Source organism: Toxotes jaculatrix, chromosome 15, assembly GCF_017976425.1.
Source record: "Toxotes jaculatrix isolate fToxJac2 chromosome 15, fToxJac2.pri, whole genome shotgun sequence".
NCBI classification, from domain to species: domain Eukaryota; kingdom Metazoa; phylum Chordata; class Actinopteri; family Toxotidae; genus Toxotes; species Toxotes jaculatrix.
Window position 1 is genome coordinate 23,315,033 of NC_054408.1, and position 17,039 is coordinate 23,332,071.

The window sequence follows — 17,039 nt, forward strand, 5'->3', positions numbered from 1 at the left end:
CTTCTCTTGATTGTTGACAAGGAAACAAGTCCGCCTACATCTTGGAGAGCATTCTTGACTTGCTGGTGCAGTTGTAAAGAGGTTTTTCTTCACCATGCAAGTAAGTTTTCTGTCATCCACAAGACATGTGCTTGTCAGTCTCCAAGGTCCATGTCATTTTCTAGTCTTCCTGTGCGCTCTTTTTTTGTTTTAGAATGTACCCAACTGTAGGTTTTGGCAAACACTTTGATATTTCTTAAGGAGTTTAGCTTTTGAGCCTCGTCATCTTTATCTAATATCCTCATCATTTGCATGTTCACCTCCTTACTCCATACCATCCTTACATATTGGCACACAGCTCCACCTCAACCTACATTTCAACTCTCTATCAGCTCTGAGCTATGAGTGATCTCTTTTGTGCATGAACAAACCTTGAAACGACATACAGCTGCCCAAGAAACATTTTAATGGTGAGTGTCCAAATATTTTGAACCCTTGCAATTTATGCACTATGTGTTAAAAGGGCTTTATCTCACATGGTTCTTTCGGTATTTAAAGACCTTCTCAAATTAAAGCTGAAACTTTGGCACTTTAATGTACTATCTATGATTCTATTTCATACTGAATGTGCAGGAGCTCAGAGTAGTATCTGTTCATCCTAGTAGATATACTGCAGGTAAACTTGTGCACAGCTAACTGCCAGACACTGCAATTTTAATTTAATAAAATGAATGAAATGAGTTTGTCATTACAGCAGAGATCCTGGTGGTTTATATAGTACAACCAAAGGATTTAGGGTTTCACGAACAACCTTGAACACATGCCTGGCACCTAGGTATCTGTCTCTCTCTGTACTTCCACAGACTTTATTTTATGTTCTGCAGAGCTGCAGAACGCCCTGCATTTGGTGCCATATTTTCCTGCCACTTTATCAGTGACAGCATCTCTTCCGCATTGCTTCTCTTGAAAGGCTGGGAGGTATTACTTGCCAGCAGCATGCGCTTGGTGATTTATTGGTTCCTGGTGCAGGCCAGTGGCTCCTCTCCTCCCCGACCTGTTGTTTGAACAGGAGCAGCGAGGACAGGTCTGCCATCGTGTGAACTCAATGGTTCTGGGACACCATGTAACAGCGTATGTGCTAATTTCAGACATGTGCAGGAAAGTTGCCTGTACCACAAAGCATATACCTGATGCACCCACAAATCACTCACAAGCACACACCTTCAAAACCACCACAACATTTTTAATGAAAAGTGTGCCTCAGTATTTCATGTAGGGGAACGTATAGTGTGTGTGCTTGCACTGAGCTCCAGCCAAGCAGACGGATTTAGTTTAGAGTGAACAGCAGACACAAATTCTAAACCTGCTCAGCTCTAATCTCACCTCCTTAATGTTAACTGATAAAAGCAGCTGCGAAACAGTCGCCACTTGAACGATTTTCCACAGTTCATTCTTCATTTTGTGTACACTGCACACATCATAAGACGACAAAGGCTGAGTGTTTCCATCTTGCAAATGCATGATGGTGTTTGTTGCCTAACAGGTAGGAGAGTGTTTATGGGTGAACATGTGTGCCTACGCATTTGGAGTAATTCACATGATAAGCACCTACTGTATATGTACACAAGTGGTTTACCATAAGTAAGCACGGTAAACATTCTTGCCTTGGTGTTTATCTACTTGTGTATGAGTATTTATACAATCTACAGGAAAAAAATGCCTTTACAGACCAGTGTTATTAACGTCACCAAAGTAGGCATTGAGAGGCTTAATTATATACTCAGCCAAAACCCAGTAATATAACCAGAGGTTGAATATACTGTACAGTATGCGGACCGAATAAGAAGTGTTAGCTTTGACTGTTATACTTTGGATCGATGTCAGGACATGGACACATCATGTGCTACAGCTGTGTGACTGGTATTGAAGTGAGAAGCTGAGACTAAAGAGTGAGCAAGTTACTTTGTTACAGGTGCAGTCAGCAATTTCAGCAGTAGGAAACGTATGAAATAATAATTGTAAGTCTACCTTTTTTTATGTGGATTTTGTGGATTTTGGTGCACAGCAGCAGGATATGATTGTCTCTGGATGGTTTCCCAATCTCTAAGTTAATAATGACCACAATGGTGAGGTTCACTACCCAGTTACTGATTTATCGGAGTTAGTTTCCCTACGTTTATTTCTCTTTTCCTATTTCTGAAGTTTCTCTTTTACTGTGGTATTTGCAACATCAAATTTGTGGATACTAAACCCATAGTCAACATCTTAGCGGTTCTACAACACTGCGTGTGGGGTAGATCTCACCTTCAGCAGGGCTCAGTCCTCGGGCAGCTGAGATCATGGAGAGGGTGGGGCTACCATGTACCGAGCGTAGGTAGTGCTCCATGTGGGGGCTGACGTAAGGATGTGGTGGGCTGAAAGGTGACTCGCCCGTCCCGGCTGCAGCGTGGGGTGATAGACGGATCAGGGAAATGTCTGAGATGACTGGACTGCCGGTCAGTCCTGGAGGTCTGTGGACAGGGAGTAAAAGTTAGAAATCTAACTGAACGATACGGGGCGGGGGGGTGCTAGTGATAGTGGGAGATGTGGGTGGGGGGCGGAGATTGGAGACAGCCTGTCTTAATTTGATTACTTGTATTACTTGCATATTTATTATCACGAGTGATCTTCACTGGTATGTTCATAGACAAGTCTTAACTTCGGGTTATTCCACAGAAGTGTGCATTCTCAATCCACTTCCACCCTTTCCCCTCCCCTGTCCCAAAGCTAATACATAATAATCCCCTTTTGTTCACCTTGTTCTATTAACCCCTGGAGCTACAGACAAGTCGAGACCAAAGGCCTTAAACTGCAAGGGAGCTTACTCTCTATCTGTTTGGGTGGGCAGAGCTTCCTACAGGGAAGCGACTCCATGCTCAAAGCTTTAAGGCCGCTGTTAGCAAGAAAAAAAAAAAAAAAGTCTCAGCTGAAGTTCTCCGACCGTCTTCTGGTCACTGCAGGCGAAACAATAAATTTGTCATCTCTGGGAGGTAATTACCGGCTCTGCTAGCAAAAACACAGACAAGTGGGCGTTGTAATTCTCGATAGGCCTGAGGGGCTGAACTCTAGATAAAAACGTCTGCTGGCCATTGGCAATGGCACAACCCTTTGAAGGGGCACTACTATTTATGTCGACCTGGTGAGCTTTAGCTCTGATAAGCAGCCTGATGTGTGTGGTAAGAACACCTGGTAGAAATTCAGCCGTCAGAGGGGCACTTAAGGAGGAATGATGACTAATAGAGAAAAAGGCTGAATGACAGAGTGTGTAACTCATAAATGTTCAGTTGAGACTGTTGCAGGGATTCAAACGTAGATGGACTTTTAGTTGTGCCCGTTGAACAGACAGGTAGGTTACAGAGCTGTGCCTGGCTTTCAAGTGAACTTGACCCAAGAGAAAGAAAGCATACCCAGAAAACGACGCAGGTGTTGAATGATCCAGAAACTTTAGTATGAAAGATGATTATGATGTTAATGGAAATATTAGCTATTTGAACCCATTAGCCATTGTCTTAATGAAACTGGATGTTGCAGCGAGTTATCAATACAGAGTAAAATGTGCCAAAGGACAGGTATTTTATTCTCTGTGATCATGTGGAAGTCTAGTGGCCACAAATGGGTCCTCCCTTCAGCAGACAAATGATTCACTATACTGCTGTCAGAGGGCTGCCTCACACAATGAGCCTGAGTAATATGGAAAATATTTTGTTCACATACTGTTTTAATAAAAGTTAAAAACTTATTTATTTATTCTATCGGAGAATGAACGGAATCAGCTATAACAACACCTAAATCTCATCATTTTCATCATTCATCATCCCAGGCCAGTGGTTTGTCTTCAAATGTTATTAAAAAAAACAATGTTAAATGTTAATTGGTGTTAAACTCTCTGGTCATTTTGCTCCCAAATTCATCCTTACTTTAACTTTTGAACTGAGAAAATAAAGTGACTTCCTGCAGGCCTTTGCCTGCTTCGAGCGAACTCAGCAACATAATCTGTTATTTTTCTTTTGTCTGTTTGCTTCACTTCAATTTTTTTCAAAATCAGGAGCAATTCATTTGTAGAAAACATGACCACAGTAATGCTCACGTACAACAACACAATGTCATGAAAATAACAGAATAGCTGTCTATGAGTCTCTGAGAGCAAATGCTGTTAAAGCTGCCACTTTAGCAGCTCGATGGCTGCTGTGAACAAATGAGTGTTTATATGTGTGGTTTTGATTCTTGGCAGCATTAACTGCACGCTGGGTACAGGGCCTGTGTGTTTGTGTGTGTGTGTGTGTAAGAAATGGGTGTCGGAATGGAATCAACATGATACACGATACATTTAGTTACTAGTTTACATGCAAACTCAGAAGAAGCTGAAATCTTTAAATGATGATACTGTTTCAGTATCTATCTGGAAAAAAAAATCAGTCAGGGGTGTCACATCATTTGACTCTGATGAAATGAGTGTGACTGGTCCAGGTTGTAGTTAGCACGCTTAGCGAGCAGGCTTGTCTGGACCATCCTCCCTTCAGAGTTTCCTTGCTCAGTCCCTCTTTCACTGTCTCTGTGCGGACGCCAACCTGCACTCGGCCCAGCCCTGCCCAGTTCAGGCTGAGCCAACCAACCCAGAGCCTCGACCCTCGCTCCATTTCCAGTAAGTGCCTGCAGACTGCTGGCCTTGTCCGAGGGCCAAATTTCTGCCGTCAGGCCCACTCTTCCCCTACAAACAACCATAAAGAGCCCTCTGTTCTGGGCAGGAGGGGAGAAGTGAGAAGAAACAGACGCTCCATACACAAAAACACGCTTCCCTTGGTCCGCCTCTAAGCAGCATACAGAGAGCTTGGCAGTGCCTCGTCAGATTAGTGCTTGGGTGCTTCACTGAAGGACTACCTGGGTAAACTGGCACTGCCAGCTCTCTTTCTTATCAGACTAGGTGACACAAAGCTCAAGTTATTGCACACTGGGATTCCCAGCGTTTAGCTAAATCATAAAACTATAATGCAATATGATATAATATGTTTTTTGAATGGACAGAATATTAGAAACACCTGCCTGGTGTAATGCAGGACTCTGTTTAGCATGTTTCATCATTACCTCCACTTCAGATTAATGCTGATTTAATGATGGATCAATGGGTACCAGGTTTCATTTAAGTTTCATAAAAGAGCATATGGTTCTAATAATTTGTACTGTCAGAAAAATGTTGTGTTTTTAAAGAATATGGCTGGAATTACTGTACCATTTTCTTCTTTAAAAAAATGTTTTAGTCCATCTCCCAATACTTTCTAGTTTCTAGTCACAGTACTTGGCTTCATATCCAGTACTTTTTAGTATTGTATATATTTAGTATTGTATGATATTTATTAACAATAAGGGAAATACAGAATATCACCACCCTCGTCCTTTAAAACCAAATCAGAAACAACTTGCAAATTAGTCTCAGGATGTTTTGTGAAAAGATAATTTGAGCCACACTTTACTGCGTTATGAACTTCCTAAGTGTGCCTCGCAGATGTTCACGGAAAGAAAAATATAATCAGAACTTCAAGCGTGAACTTGCTTTAAAAAAAAAAAAAAAAGAATTTAATTTTAATTTTAATTATAAACAGCATGCCCCTGCTCCACGCTCCACCTCCTAAAACCATTTTGCAATATTTCACTTACTTACTAAACCTATATCCATCAACAATAGTTATTTGTTTCTTGGCTGATAGCAAACCAGCGTGTCGACACACACCACTCAAGCTGCAGTATATCACTCAAACGCCCAAGAGTGTATATGAGGCCTTGATAATAAGGTGAAATTTACTGCTGTTGCCTGTCAGGAGACGGCAAATAATAGCCCTGTCTGGCAGTTAGCATTATTGAAGCCTTGTCGATCCACCCTTTTTCTGACAAGATGTTACTTGAAGTCTGTGTGTCTTCCAGAGGTTTCAGTCACAGAGGTTGAATGGGAAGCTCTTGGAGGGCCTCAGAGCCCCGGGAGAACCCTGTCTCTTAATCAGCAAATGCTATTTCAAGAAACTTCTATCATGCCTGAGCACTATGGGTAGATGACATGTTAGAAAACAGACCAAGACATTGAAATAAAAAAAATAGCTCCAGGAGTTTGTCGTAGTGAAGATAATACCCCACGAGAAATAAGGACAGATAGATGAATAAGAAGCTAGTGTGAGTCAGAGGATGACATGCTTTCAGCCAGGTAATTGCTATTTGTCTCCGTGTTCTGTACTGTGTGATTACATACTCTCTGTTGTTCCATTGTTAAAACTCTGCTGTGAGAAAAAGTGATTTGGACATGGTACAGCTTGTTGAGCATATGAGTAATTCTATGAGTAAGCGCATACCAGGGTGTATGTACATTAGACTGCTGGCAGGAGCAGATTGCAGTATGATTAGTCGTGTTAAAGAAAAACGTGACATTAAAATTTAGGCTTTCCAAGTCTGCTTTACATCTTAGCCAGTGCGATCCAAACAGAACCAAATGGTTAAAACAACGGGGGAGACAAAAATAGTTTTTTTTTTTTTTTTGGGAAGCTGACCTTGTGAAGCTTCCAAGTCCAAAAATTTCTGTCACCTCCTACTAGTTTCAATTTTGCTTTGGTGGCTTCGTAATGTTAGCTTTCAAATACAATTTTGCAGATGTAGTCATCTTATCATAATAAGCCGGCTGATAAAAAATAATGGGGTCCGCATGCTTCAAATTGACGGTATGCTGGACTGTCACACGGTGTCTGAAACGCCCTTTACCCACATCTATTGTAGCATTAGAATTTGTGGCCTACACCCAACAATTTTTGTTATTTTCCGATTCCAGCCATCCGATAGGCACTGCAAACTCTCTGCAGGGTTTGGGCAGGTGTGCAGGGGTAAGAAGTGAAAAGAGACACCCTTCATTGAGAGGAAACTCTCCCTTGGGTCTTTCTGTTATTGAAGACTTTGAAAATTGTCAGGTTTCAGTGCCACCAGATGCTGCCCAGGTAACCTTGTTTTCAAGGTGAGGTGATACAGCCACACTTCTACATCGGGTTTCTTTTTCTGTCTGCCTGCCTGCATGCCCTCCTAGCTGACCAAGAAGTTAGTATTTGCCTCTCTGGCATTTTCCCTACTGGCTCAGGGTGGGATGAATTATGATGTGACACACTCCCTTCTGTACTTCTGGGCAGCCAAGGCGATCAAGATAAATCACCAAGCTGCCCCACAGGGGACATGCTAAGATCCTGCCTTAGTTGTTTTTGGGGCCCTGATCAGGATGCTGAGGATTTGGACACAACTTGATACTGTACTCCCTGAGAGGCAGGGACTGTGTACAAGGGAGGGGCCCTGTAGAGCTATGTCAGACGATGGGATAATATACTTAAATGAGATGGGATTATACACAGGGTAATTATCCATTATTCAGCTCCACTGCTGTCACATACCATTTGGTCTTTTTTTGAGTGCAAGGAAATTATGTTGAGGCCGTGAGATAAACCGTGAAAATTTCAGGCTATTGACTTGCAAACTTCACAGTCTTTTGATTAATAGGTCCCTTGTCTCTTCAGCAGCGCATTCCTGGCTGTACTTGGAGCATCCAAATTCAAACATTAGCCGTGGTGATGAGCTGGGGCTGGAGCTAACAAGCAACAACGTAAGATAACAACACTGACTGTCAAAACCACTGACAACCACTTGTCAAAGTCAACGCCTCCTCCCTTCACCCCCCCCCCCCCCCCTTTTCCATGTTAACCAAACCAAAACAATGAAAGGAAAAAAAACAACATCAACCCAAATGACTGATCTGTAAACTGTATTTAATCAACACATTCCGTGCTGTGGCTGCAGGCCTTGAACAGGCTGGCTGCCTGGTGAGCGGGACCACATCTGTTTGTGTACAGGGGCGGTGTAGGCCACAGCTCTGCCACACAAAAACCTTGGGCATATTTCAACTTTTCAGTGCTGCAATTTGCCCCCCGACTGCTTCCCAAAAAGCATAAATACGGGCTGTGGAATGAGCGGGGGATCTGTTTTTCTCATCCAATGCGTTGTCGTTGAGGTTCTGGGAACGGAAGGCTGGATTTTGGATACTAATTACCCGGTCAAACATGTTGGCATGGTGGCTGGCTTTCCTGGCTTGTGGGTTCGCACAGAAGATGCCTGAATCCACAATATGCAGCAAACAGTGCATAAGCGCTGTCTCTATGTCTGAGTTCTACTGTCATCCCACGAGAGCCTCTTCCTAATGTGTTCCAGAGACGGTTTGGACATGGCATGTTTCTCCCCACTGGTATGCTTCAGTTCGTGAAAAGCAGGGAGACCACAGCTGGAAGCGTCGCTACTTTTAAGTCTTGGATCAAACATTTAGAAATGCTGAGAGGATGCACATGCAGAAATCTTCTGACACTGCAACCTTGGGAAACGTGGACGCCGTTGTCAACCTGTGAGTGTGTCACAGCTTTTAACCTGAGGAAGATGCAAGGGTCTCAGCAGTATGGGTTGGACAGAGCTCAGGGTCCCTCCTTTGGGTGCTGCCATTTGTAACAAACAACATAACCTTTCAGATACTGTCTGATGACACTTCACACAACCTAGCTCATTTGAAAGACAATATGAGCATTGCATGCATGTCGTAACTACGGAGCACCCGTCAGCGCTGTTTGTATGTAACTGTTTGTATTGTGTTAACATATGGAGTCAACACAAGTTTTGAGGCAAAAAGTGCAACCCAGACATGAAGCAACCAGCCACGGATGAAGCGCTGCCACCAAGCACCCTGCACTGACACCCTGCTCCATTTTGCTGGGACAACACGCAGTAATTAGGTGAATTTGGCGCAGGTTGTGGAAAAGACAGCTCGATGAAGGTCTTGATGAATTAGTGGGAGCACTCTGTCAGAGTCCCATCACATTAATCAAAACAATCTGGGTGCACAGCCCCCCCCCCTCCACCCCTCACCCCTTTTTCCTCGCTTTGCAGGTGATGAATAGCTCTGCCTACAGCGTGTATCACCTGATCTTGTTGAATTTAAATGTAACAGCACAAGTCTCACAAAAAAAAAAAAAAAAAAAAAAATCTATTGATCTTCCTCCTGGGTTCCCTTCCCGGACTGGAATATTTTAGATAAGCACAGGAAGGCTTGCAATGTTAAGAAGGCCAGACTTTTATGGTAATGCCACAATAACAAAGTCAGAAAATAAATGAGTGTTTCTTTTTAGGTAGAAGTTAGGAAGTTAGAACAAAAGCTGCATGACCATGCATTACCAGCCCACTTATGCAAACCAACATATAAATTATTGCTTTTAAAATGAAGATTTTTTTAGAAGTAAAGAATATTGAGAATTTTCATCTCTGTCTCACTCCTGTTCTGTGTATCCTGTCTGGCTTCGATGTATTTATACTACATTGAGCAGTATTGCTGAATTTTAGGCGTCAGTTATTTTTAAACTTTTTTTAACAGTCTTCTCTCTTTGACTGTTTATTTCTAGTTTGTCCCTTACAATGGGCATAAAAAAAAGTTGATATATGCTATAAAAAATAACACTTTTGTTTTCGGTTTTCTCATTTTAGTTCCCCTTAAGCAGTTAAATAATTTAATAATTTAAACTGCACACTGTGTAATATTATCATTTATACACAGTATATTTTATGTTCTGTCACCTTTTTACAGCTTTTCATCAATGTTATATGATGGAGCATCATTTTATTTAAATTTCCCCATATGTTTCGTAGCTTTAGAAACTTCAGGATCTCCTCTAGAGAGTTCTGTGGATTTGAATAATGTTTGATTACACAGCAGTGTTCAGTAAAGATCTTTCAGAATGACTATTTGAATCTAAAGATACTTACCCATGCATAGCATGGAGTGGGTGTGGCTCATAATGGTACCGCCCCTCGTGGTGTCTCATGTCGATGGGGATGGGTGCGTGAAACGTGGGGAAGAGGTGGTGGGAACCTGTAAGCGCAAAGAAGAGAGCAAAAGTCACAAACTAAAAACAAGGAAACACAGACAAACAAATGCAGCGAACAATATCGATGACACATAATGTCGAACATGACAGACAAATATTAGGGCTGAAATACACTTCCCGACTAGCGCCCACAACGCAGCATGAGATGCAGCTCTACCATTTTACAGTTCCTGTAATCCACCAGTAATTGAAACCTTCTACACTCTCTGTGGCTTTTGCCCCAAGAACAGTATGTTCATTAATGGCTCGCTTGATCCAATAAGACCAAAGCAGGTTTTACACAACAATGAACGTGTTTTTATGTGTCAGACAAAAAAATGCACAAATCCACCATTTCCTGCCATAAACGGTCTGGTGGCTTGAGGGAAGTCTCATTAGAACAACACAGCCGACCTTCATTAATTGCTGTCATTACAACGACTGAGTAGAAGACATTATTATAGTGATTGAAGGAGGAGGAGAGCTCTAATCATAGACTAAAGGCCCGCTTATTCTCTCCTGTTTCACATGTTAAAGTTTCACGTATTTGATGCAGAAAACCAAAAACAGCAACCCTGAACTGTGTGTGTGTGTCTGTAGAGACAGAAGCACAAAGCCATTCAGCTCCCCTGGGTTGATCCCTGGTTGCTATTAGGATTCTTTGGTTGTACACGGTGCAGGAAACCTGGGATGACCTGGGAACAGAGACCACCAAGGTTAAAGATCAAAGCTCAGTGAGCAGAGCAGATCGTTGTCTGTAGCTGATAGGGCGGCTGAGCCTGAGTGAAAATGAGGAAATGGGTGCGTCTTTTCACACCAATGCGATGCCAATATGCCATGAGCAAACATATGGAGGATGTTCATGCTGCCAGAACTAACAGACAGCATATCAAGTATATTCAGCATCACTTACATACAGCACTAATTCAACCAGGGCAACAGAGTCATGTCACACTTACCACTCTGTTTTATTTTATTTTTTAACAGAAACACTACTTTCTTCACTTATTTTGAATTCAATTCCACTTTGCTGTTTTTTTTTTCAATTGCTGCTAAGCTACTGACAGTGATTCCCAACACTTCCTACTTATTGTTCACATTTAAAAAAATTGGTAGAACTGACTGTAAATAATTACTAAATATAAAAATGGTAATTCTATTAAAAAAGATTGCAGAAGTCTTGAGCAGAATATACACTATACTGAATTTCTCAAGAAATTTTAGTTTGATGCAGCATTAACACCTCTAAATACTAACTTCTCTGCCATCGAGGTAGTTTTTTTTTCTTTCTTTTTTCATCTGCTTGTTGTTTTAGTGCATGAGAATGAATTTTGGGAAAGTGTCGTGTGCTCCAGTACAAAGCATGTGCATTTAAATTCCAATGTTTGTTATTGTAATCACAGCAATTGTAACGTCCCATTGTGTTTGCTTTCAGAGTTTGCATTTTTGAAACACCTTCCTGTTTGAGATGTGCCTCAGGGCTCCTAACTCGCTCTAACCAGATCTGTGAAAACAAGGTGTAACAGGACTCTGTGCCTGTAGGCTATGAATGAACACTGGATGTTGTTTTTAGGTGATGCCAGTTACAAAAACAGCCATTACTGCTACTTAACTCTGATTGAGCCTTTTGTTAGTGTGATTGAGGCAATCGTCATAAAGTTGTACCATCTTGTTCTTAGTTAATTCTGATGGGATTACACATGACTTGGGAGAGAAGAGTTCCCCTGAAGGCAGCTTCCAACTGTGTACCATTTAACTGGTGTGGAATTTGTTTAAGAAGAAACATTACATGCTATTGATTGTTTTCCCTTTGAAAACTCAGTCTGGCATTACTGCCCTAATGACATTTGTTAAAGTCCCACACCTATAGTTGATTGAGTTGATTTTTTTTTTTAATTAATGAATATTGAAATTTTGAACAAAGAAGTGGATGTCTCAAAGTCAAGTCGTTCCACTGCACACACATACAGAGAATGAAGAAAAGTGCTTGTGAAGCCAGAGTGAGTTGTAAAAATCGGCCTGGTAACCCACACTCCTTATCTCCTCTTGTCTTTGAGCTCAGGAGACCAAGAGCTTTGTGTTTCTATCAAGATCTATGCCGCTGGATCTCAGCCAGTGACCCTCCATCGCTTTTGTGTGTGAGACAGGCGGCCAATTCCGAGTCAACTTGTGTGTTACAAAGCCAAAAGAGGCACCAAGTAAAGTAGTGAGAGGGAGTGAGAGTTGGGGAAAAAGGAGGTTGAGCTTTGTTTCACAAGTGGAGCCAGAAGTTTGGGCTTTGTCTGAGAGGTGCCCTCTGCTTGTGCTGCCTGGCACATCTCCAGTGGAGAGCATGGGACAAGGAGGCTACACTATGACAGGTTGTGCTGGAAGTCAGGCCAGCACAGTAGCTTCTTTTAGCTGTATTACACAGCTGATCTTTAGACTACCAAACTCCAAGACCTGATTCTTTTGTTCTTTAATTAATTTTCCTGTGCTGAGTGCTCATTACTCTCCTTTTTGATTCTTATGCATTTTCTTAGATTTCCTTTTGATAAAGTTTTAACTTCCACAAGTAGTGCTCTAAAGGTTTCTTCAACCTTTTATCACCTGCTATGGCCTCTGGTTAACTTAAACCGCTTCCTGAGAGACACCTGACTAATATCAAATATTTTGAGTGGCAGATGTAAAAGTCTTCATGTCCCGAGAATCACTGTTATCAGTGAAAACTGTTGCTGGAATATAGCAATTTATTTAAATCTAAGTTATACATTATGAGCTTGATCATTTTAATTTAACTTACAGTTTAAGAATAAAGTTCAGTAAAAGTTGAGACAAACACACTAAAACAAACAGCACCAAGCAGAAGTCCCCAAGAGGCGGATTCCCAGGTTGGGGCTGCTGGATATGGGGGTGATAAGGGCTGAGCAGGTCCTTCCATCATCCAGACAGCTGCATTGTTTCCTATCTGCAGGGACAAACACCGACAGGTACACGGCTGGGACGATTCGCTCGCCTCAGTTTCTCGATTTACTGTCCGCATGTCTCCTTTGAGTGTGCTGGTATGCAGGGTCGCTCCACCCTGGGCTCTCATATGTGCAAAACAGTGCAGAGAACTGACAAAAGCACAACTCTTGTCTCAGCTTTTACTACAAGACTGAGGATAAAATGGTCACCATGATAACTTTCCAAGTGTTGTAAAATCCTGTCTTACAGTGCTATGAACCTCTTGGCAGCGTTCAGGGGTCTGATAAGATTTAAAATCATGTATCTATTACTTAACCTGGAGTTTCTAAAATGTATTTCATCGTCTTACCAGTACCTGAAACAACACACCCTCACCAACAGAGCCCTTTGCATATTTTAAATGCACTGCTATTGCCAAAGTTAAAACGAGCTTATCTACCTCAGTCATAAATTTACACTGCCTTAAGATATGACATCTGCCATATCTTAAGGCAGATGTCATAGCTAACTGTTAAAATGTAAACTAGACAGAGTATTTGTTATTATCTAATAGGTAATGATGTCAGCTGTTGCTAAAAGTTCACTGAGTTTTGTCTTTTTACACAAGAATGTGTTTTACTGCAAGGACCTCATTTTGTAAACTGTGTTAAGGGCTCAGAATTCAGTTAAGTGCACCATGCACTGTGCACTGAGGCGCTTTTGTGTTGGTGGTGGTAATCTTATATCATGAATCAATCCAGCCCACTGGAACCTTTGACTGGCGGCCGTTTTCAGACTCCATATCTGCTCTGATCTCTCATAACGTGTTTGTTTTAAGACTCAACATATCTTTGCCCCCCTAGCCCCTATAATGAGGCTCCAGACGTGCCAAACATCCTGCCAGCAGAGGGGAGAGCCCCACATCTTCTGCTCCCTTTTAGTTTGCATCTTAAAGCCCTGGTTTGATCTCTCACTAAAGACAATGCCAGGTGTTCAATGTTAACCCCCCTTCGAGTCCCAGATCAGGACCACGCTGAAGTGGAGAGTGAAGTGGGCTTCGTGTCTTCGAGGAAGTACTCAACGGCAATAATAATGCCCTGAGAGGGCAGGTCAGGCCAGGAATAATTTTCTGAAAAAAAAAAAAAAGAAAAAGTCTTTGTCGTGCTTTGAGAGAAAAGGGCAGTGAAAGAGAGACAGAGAGAGAGAGCGAGAGGGAGGAAAGCAGAGAAAGAAAGAGGGAAGTGAAGAGCAGAGGAGGAGGAGGAGAGGTGGGGGAGCTCGATTCAGACAGGAAATTCCAGCAGAAAAAGTTGGCCGGGGTCCTAACTACACAGCACCGTGCCAACGGCTATACACAAACGCTCATGTGCATGCATACACTCTCACACTCACAATTACACACACACACACACACACAGACACTGATTTGTTCTGCAGTTCACTCTCAGTAAGCAATCATCAAGAGTGACTGAGACAAACACAAATGTGTTACTTTGAGATTCAACAGAAATGCCTTTCTTAAACACACATACACACACATGCACACACACAACTGAACTGGCTCTCAAAGTCACACTACAGCAAGTGTCATCCGCAAGGTTAATAAAAAGTGTATGTTTAGCCTAATCCGGGAATCCTGCAGTACACACACAACATGAAATCTGCAGGTTTAGTTTGCAAGACGTCGCTTCCTCTAGGGCAGTACATGGGCAAGTGATGGCGACAGAGGGATTAGAGGCTTACAGGAGAGCACGAAAACCACTGCCATCTATGAAAGGAAGTCTTAACAGAGTGGCTCTTTACTTTTAACAGCCCTCAGGGAGGGTAAAATGATACCTTTTTTATTGATAGGGGGATTTTGGGCAGAAGGTAAGTGGATTAGGCCAGTGGTCTCCATAATGACATGAGACTGTTTGAACGGAAGTTCATTAGTCCCTATGAACTTGTGTAAAGTCTGCATATGTTATGATGTACACATGAAACACTTACTTCCTGAGCAGACTAACACAGTTGTTTTCCAGAGGTTTTGAGTCAGCACTGTAAAGAGTGCATTGTACTTGAAGCTTGTTAATTTTTTATAGTGCATTAGGGAATCAGGTGCTTATATTTCAAATATAACATGCCAAGATGTCCATGAGTCATTGTAGCCAGAACTGGGCTCAATATGTTTAGAACCTGAAATGTTTCCACAGCACAGAGTATCAAAGACTGTTAGGTGCCATTTAACACATGCTGAGATTTGCACTCAACTTATTTACTGATCAGACACTTTCTGATTTCAACAAAAATGTTTAGCTATAGTAGCTGTTTTGTCTCGGGCACCATTCTTTTCCTGCTTCTTAGATTTAAAAATGTAACGTGTAACGTGGCTTTTATTCTTCGTGTTTGCATTTGTCAAAGTAAGATTTTAAAAAAAGTTATTAAATTAAAATTATGATTTTGTATTGTGCCAAAACGTCTGTTTCAGTGCTAGAATTAAAGCTAGGGTTGTGGGCCATTAAACCAAAACAATGAGCTGAAAGCAGCTAAAATGCTTTGGCAACATGAGGGGAACTGGAGTCAGGTCATTCCTTGTGGGAAAGTGACACCTTTTACATTGCATATAGTTGTTTGAATAACTGGTAATAGGCCAGGCCTTTTTTGCAGTGAGGTCTGCACTTATTAATGTGTTTTTAATGAGAATGTGTGAGATTAAAATCTGAGCAAGTGGTCTGCTATCAGGGCCCCGGGCCCTGTGTTTATATCTCATGGTGGTGATGCCCTTATCCCTCCTACCTCACGCAGATGTGTTGTATCATCTTGCAGGGCTGTTGTGCAGCCACCCAGGCCTCTGCTGCCTTCGTTCCTGTCCCGGCGTGTTTACAGAACCTGCTCAGACCCAGCTGGCTTCTCTCCTCTGCGATTAGTCTCTGTCAAATCTGTACGCCTGCCTGAGACAATCACTCCTTAGTCTAAGCGTCAACCCCTGCGAACCCACCACCGGTATGATCCATCACCTGGGCTACAAGGTGCTGCATTGCCTCTCCTAATTGTTCTAAAGACTGAGTGCTACCAAGACCTTATCTCACCTGGGTTGCCATTAGCCAGTGATACTAAAGTCCATTCAGTACCAAGGGAAAGAGAAAGGCTCGAAGAGACTATTGCTTTTGTCAGATGCTTATGCTCCAACAAATGTCAATGATGTTACTTTCAGACTATTGAATTTCTGGAATTTTATTTATTTATTTTCTCAAAAAGATCTCAGCCAACTGAGACCCGTACCTGACCAAAACACAGAAATCAAAGTTTTTTAGCCTGGTAGTGTTGAAATAATCACTGGTGTCCAGCAGCAGCACCTAGGGATCATTGCCTAATGACTGCCATGCATCACCTAACCTGAGTGTTGGGTGTTTAGTGGGGGGTGTGTGGGTATGGGGTGTAGCCTGTGTGATGTAAGCGAACAGGTAGCTTGGTTTAGCAAGCCTCTCCTGGCAGGCAGTGGGCCTCTCTGTGAAGACTGATGAGGTGTCAGGATAATCAGCTTCCCATTCAGACTTCTGATTTATTGTCTGGGCACTTTAGAACACATGTGTAAGCTTGATCAAGTAATTAATGTGCTGGGTTTGTTACTGTTGCACTGCTGGTAAGAATAAAGTGGTGGACAATTTAGGAGGATGTGACTAAAAATTTGATAAAACCTTGGTCACAAACACTGAGAGGAGTCATACTTTTTGACTTGTTAATATTATGTGCTTTCTGCTATTTCTTAAAACAACATATAAAAATTTTAGTTTAGTTTATGTGTGACTTCATCAGTTTGTTCTCAACTCCAAACAGCATTTGCTCTCCAGTTTCTGGCAAGTGCAAACACACCAATAAAGTTGAGTCCCTTCAAGTGGCGGGAACCCAGAGCTTTCCTGTGTCTTCTGTGAGCCCTTTAACCTCTCAGACACAGCTGATGGAGAAGCTGCCAGTTCACACAAAGAGCATCCTCAGCGCCCTATGACGGCATCCTCAACGCAAGCTCAGCGCTCACCCTCCCTGACTCATAAACAGGGCTTTTTTCTTTAAGGGAAAGGCAGAGGAAATACCCAAAACAGCACACAGTGTGTGTGGGAGAAGGAGGCAGCGCACATCAATCTAAAGCTGTCTCAGCTGGGGGTCACCCTGAGGTGAGGCGCCCCCCCGGGGAGACTGCTCTCC

At 42.3% G+C, this 17,039-nt stretch overlaps 1 protein-coding gene across 1 annotated transcript in view; it reads right to left on the bottom strand.

Moving 5' to 3' along the window:
- gli2a (GLI family zinc finger 2a) overlaps positions 1-17,039 on the bottom strand; it is a 77,259-nt gene that overhangs the window by 25,582 nt on the left and 34,638 nt on the right. The window contains exons 3-4 of the mRNA XM_041057663.1: positions 9,832-9,937; positions 2,284-2,489 (exon numbers count right to left, since the gene is read on the bottom strand). Coding sequence (XP_040913597.1) covers positions 2,284-2,489; positions 9,832-9,937 — 312 coding nt within the window. The remainder of the gene's footprint in view (positions 1-2,283; positions 2,490-9,831; positions 9,938-17,039) is intronic.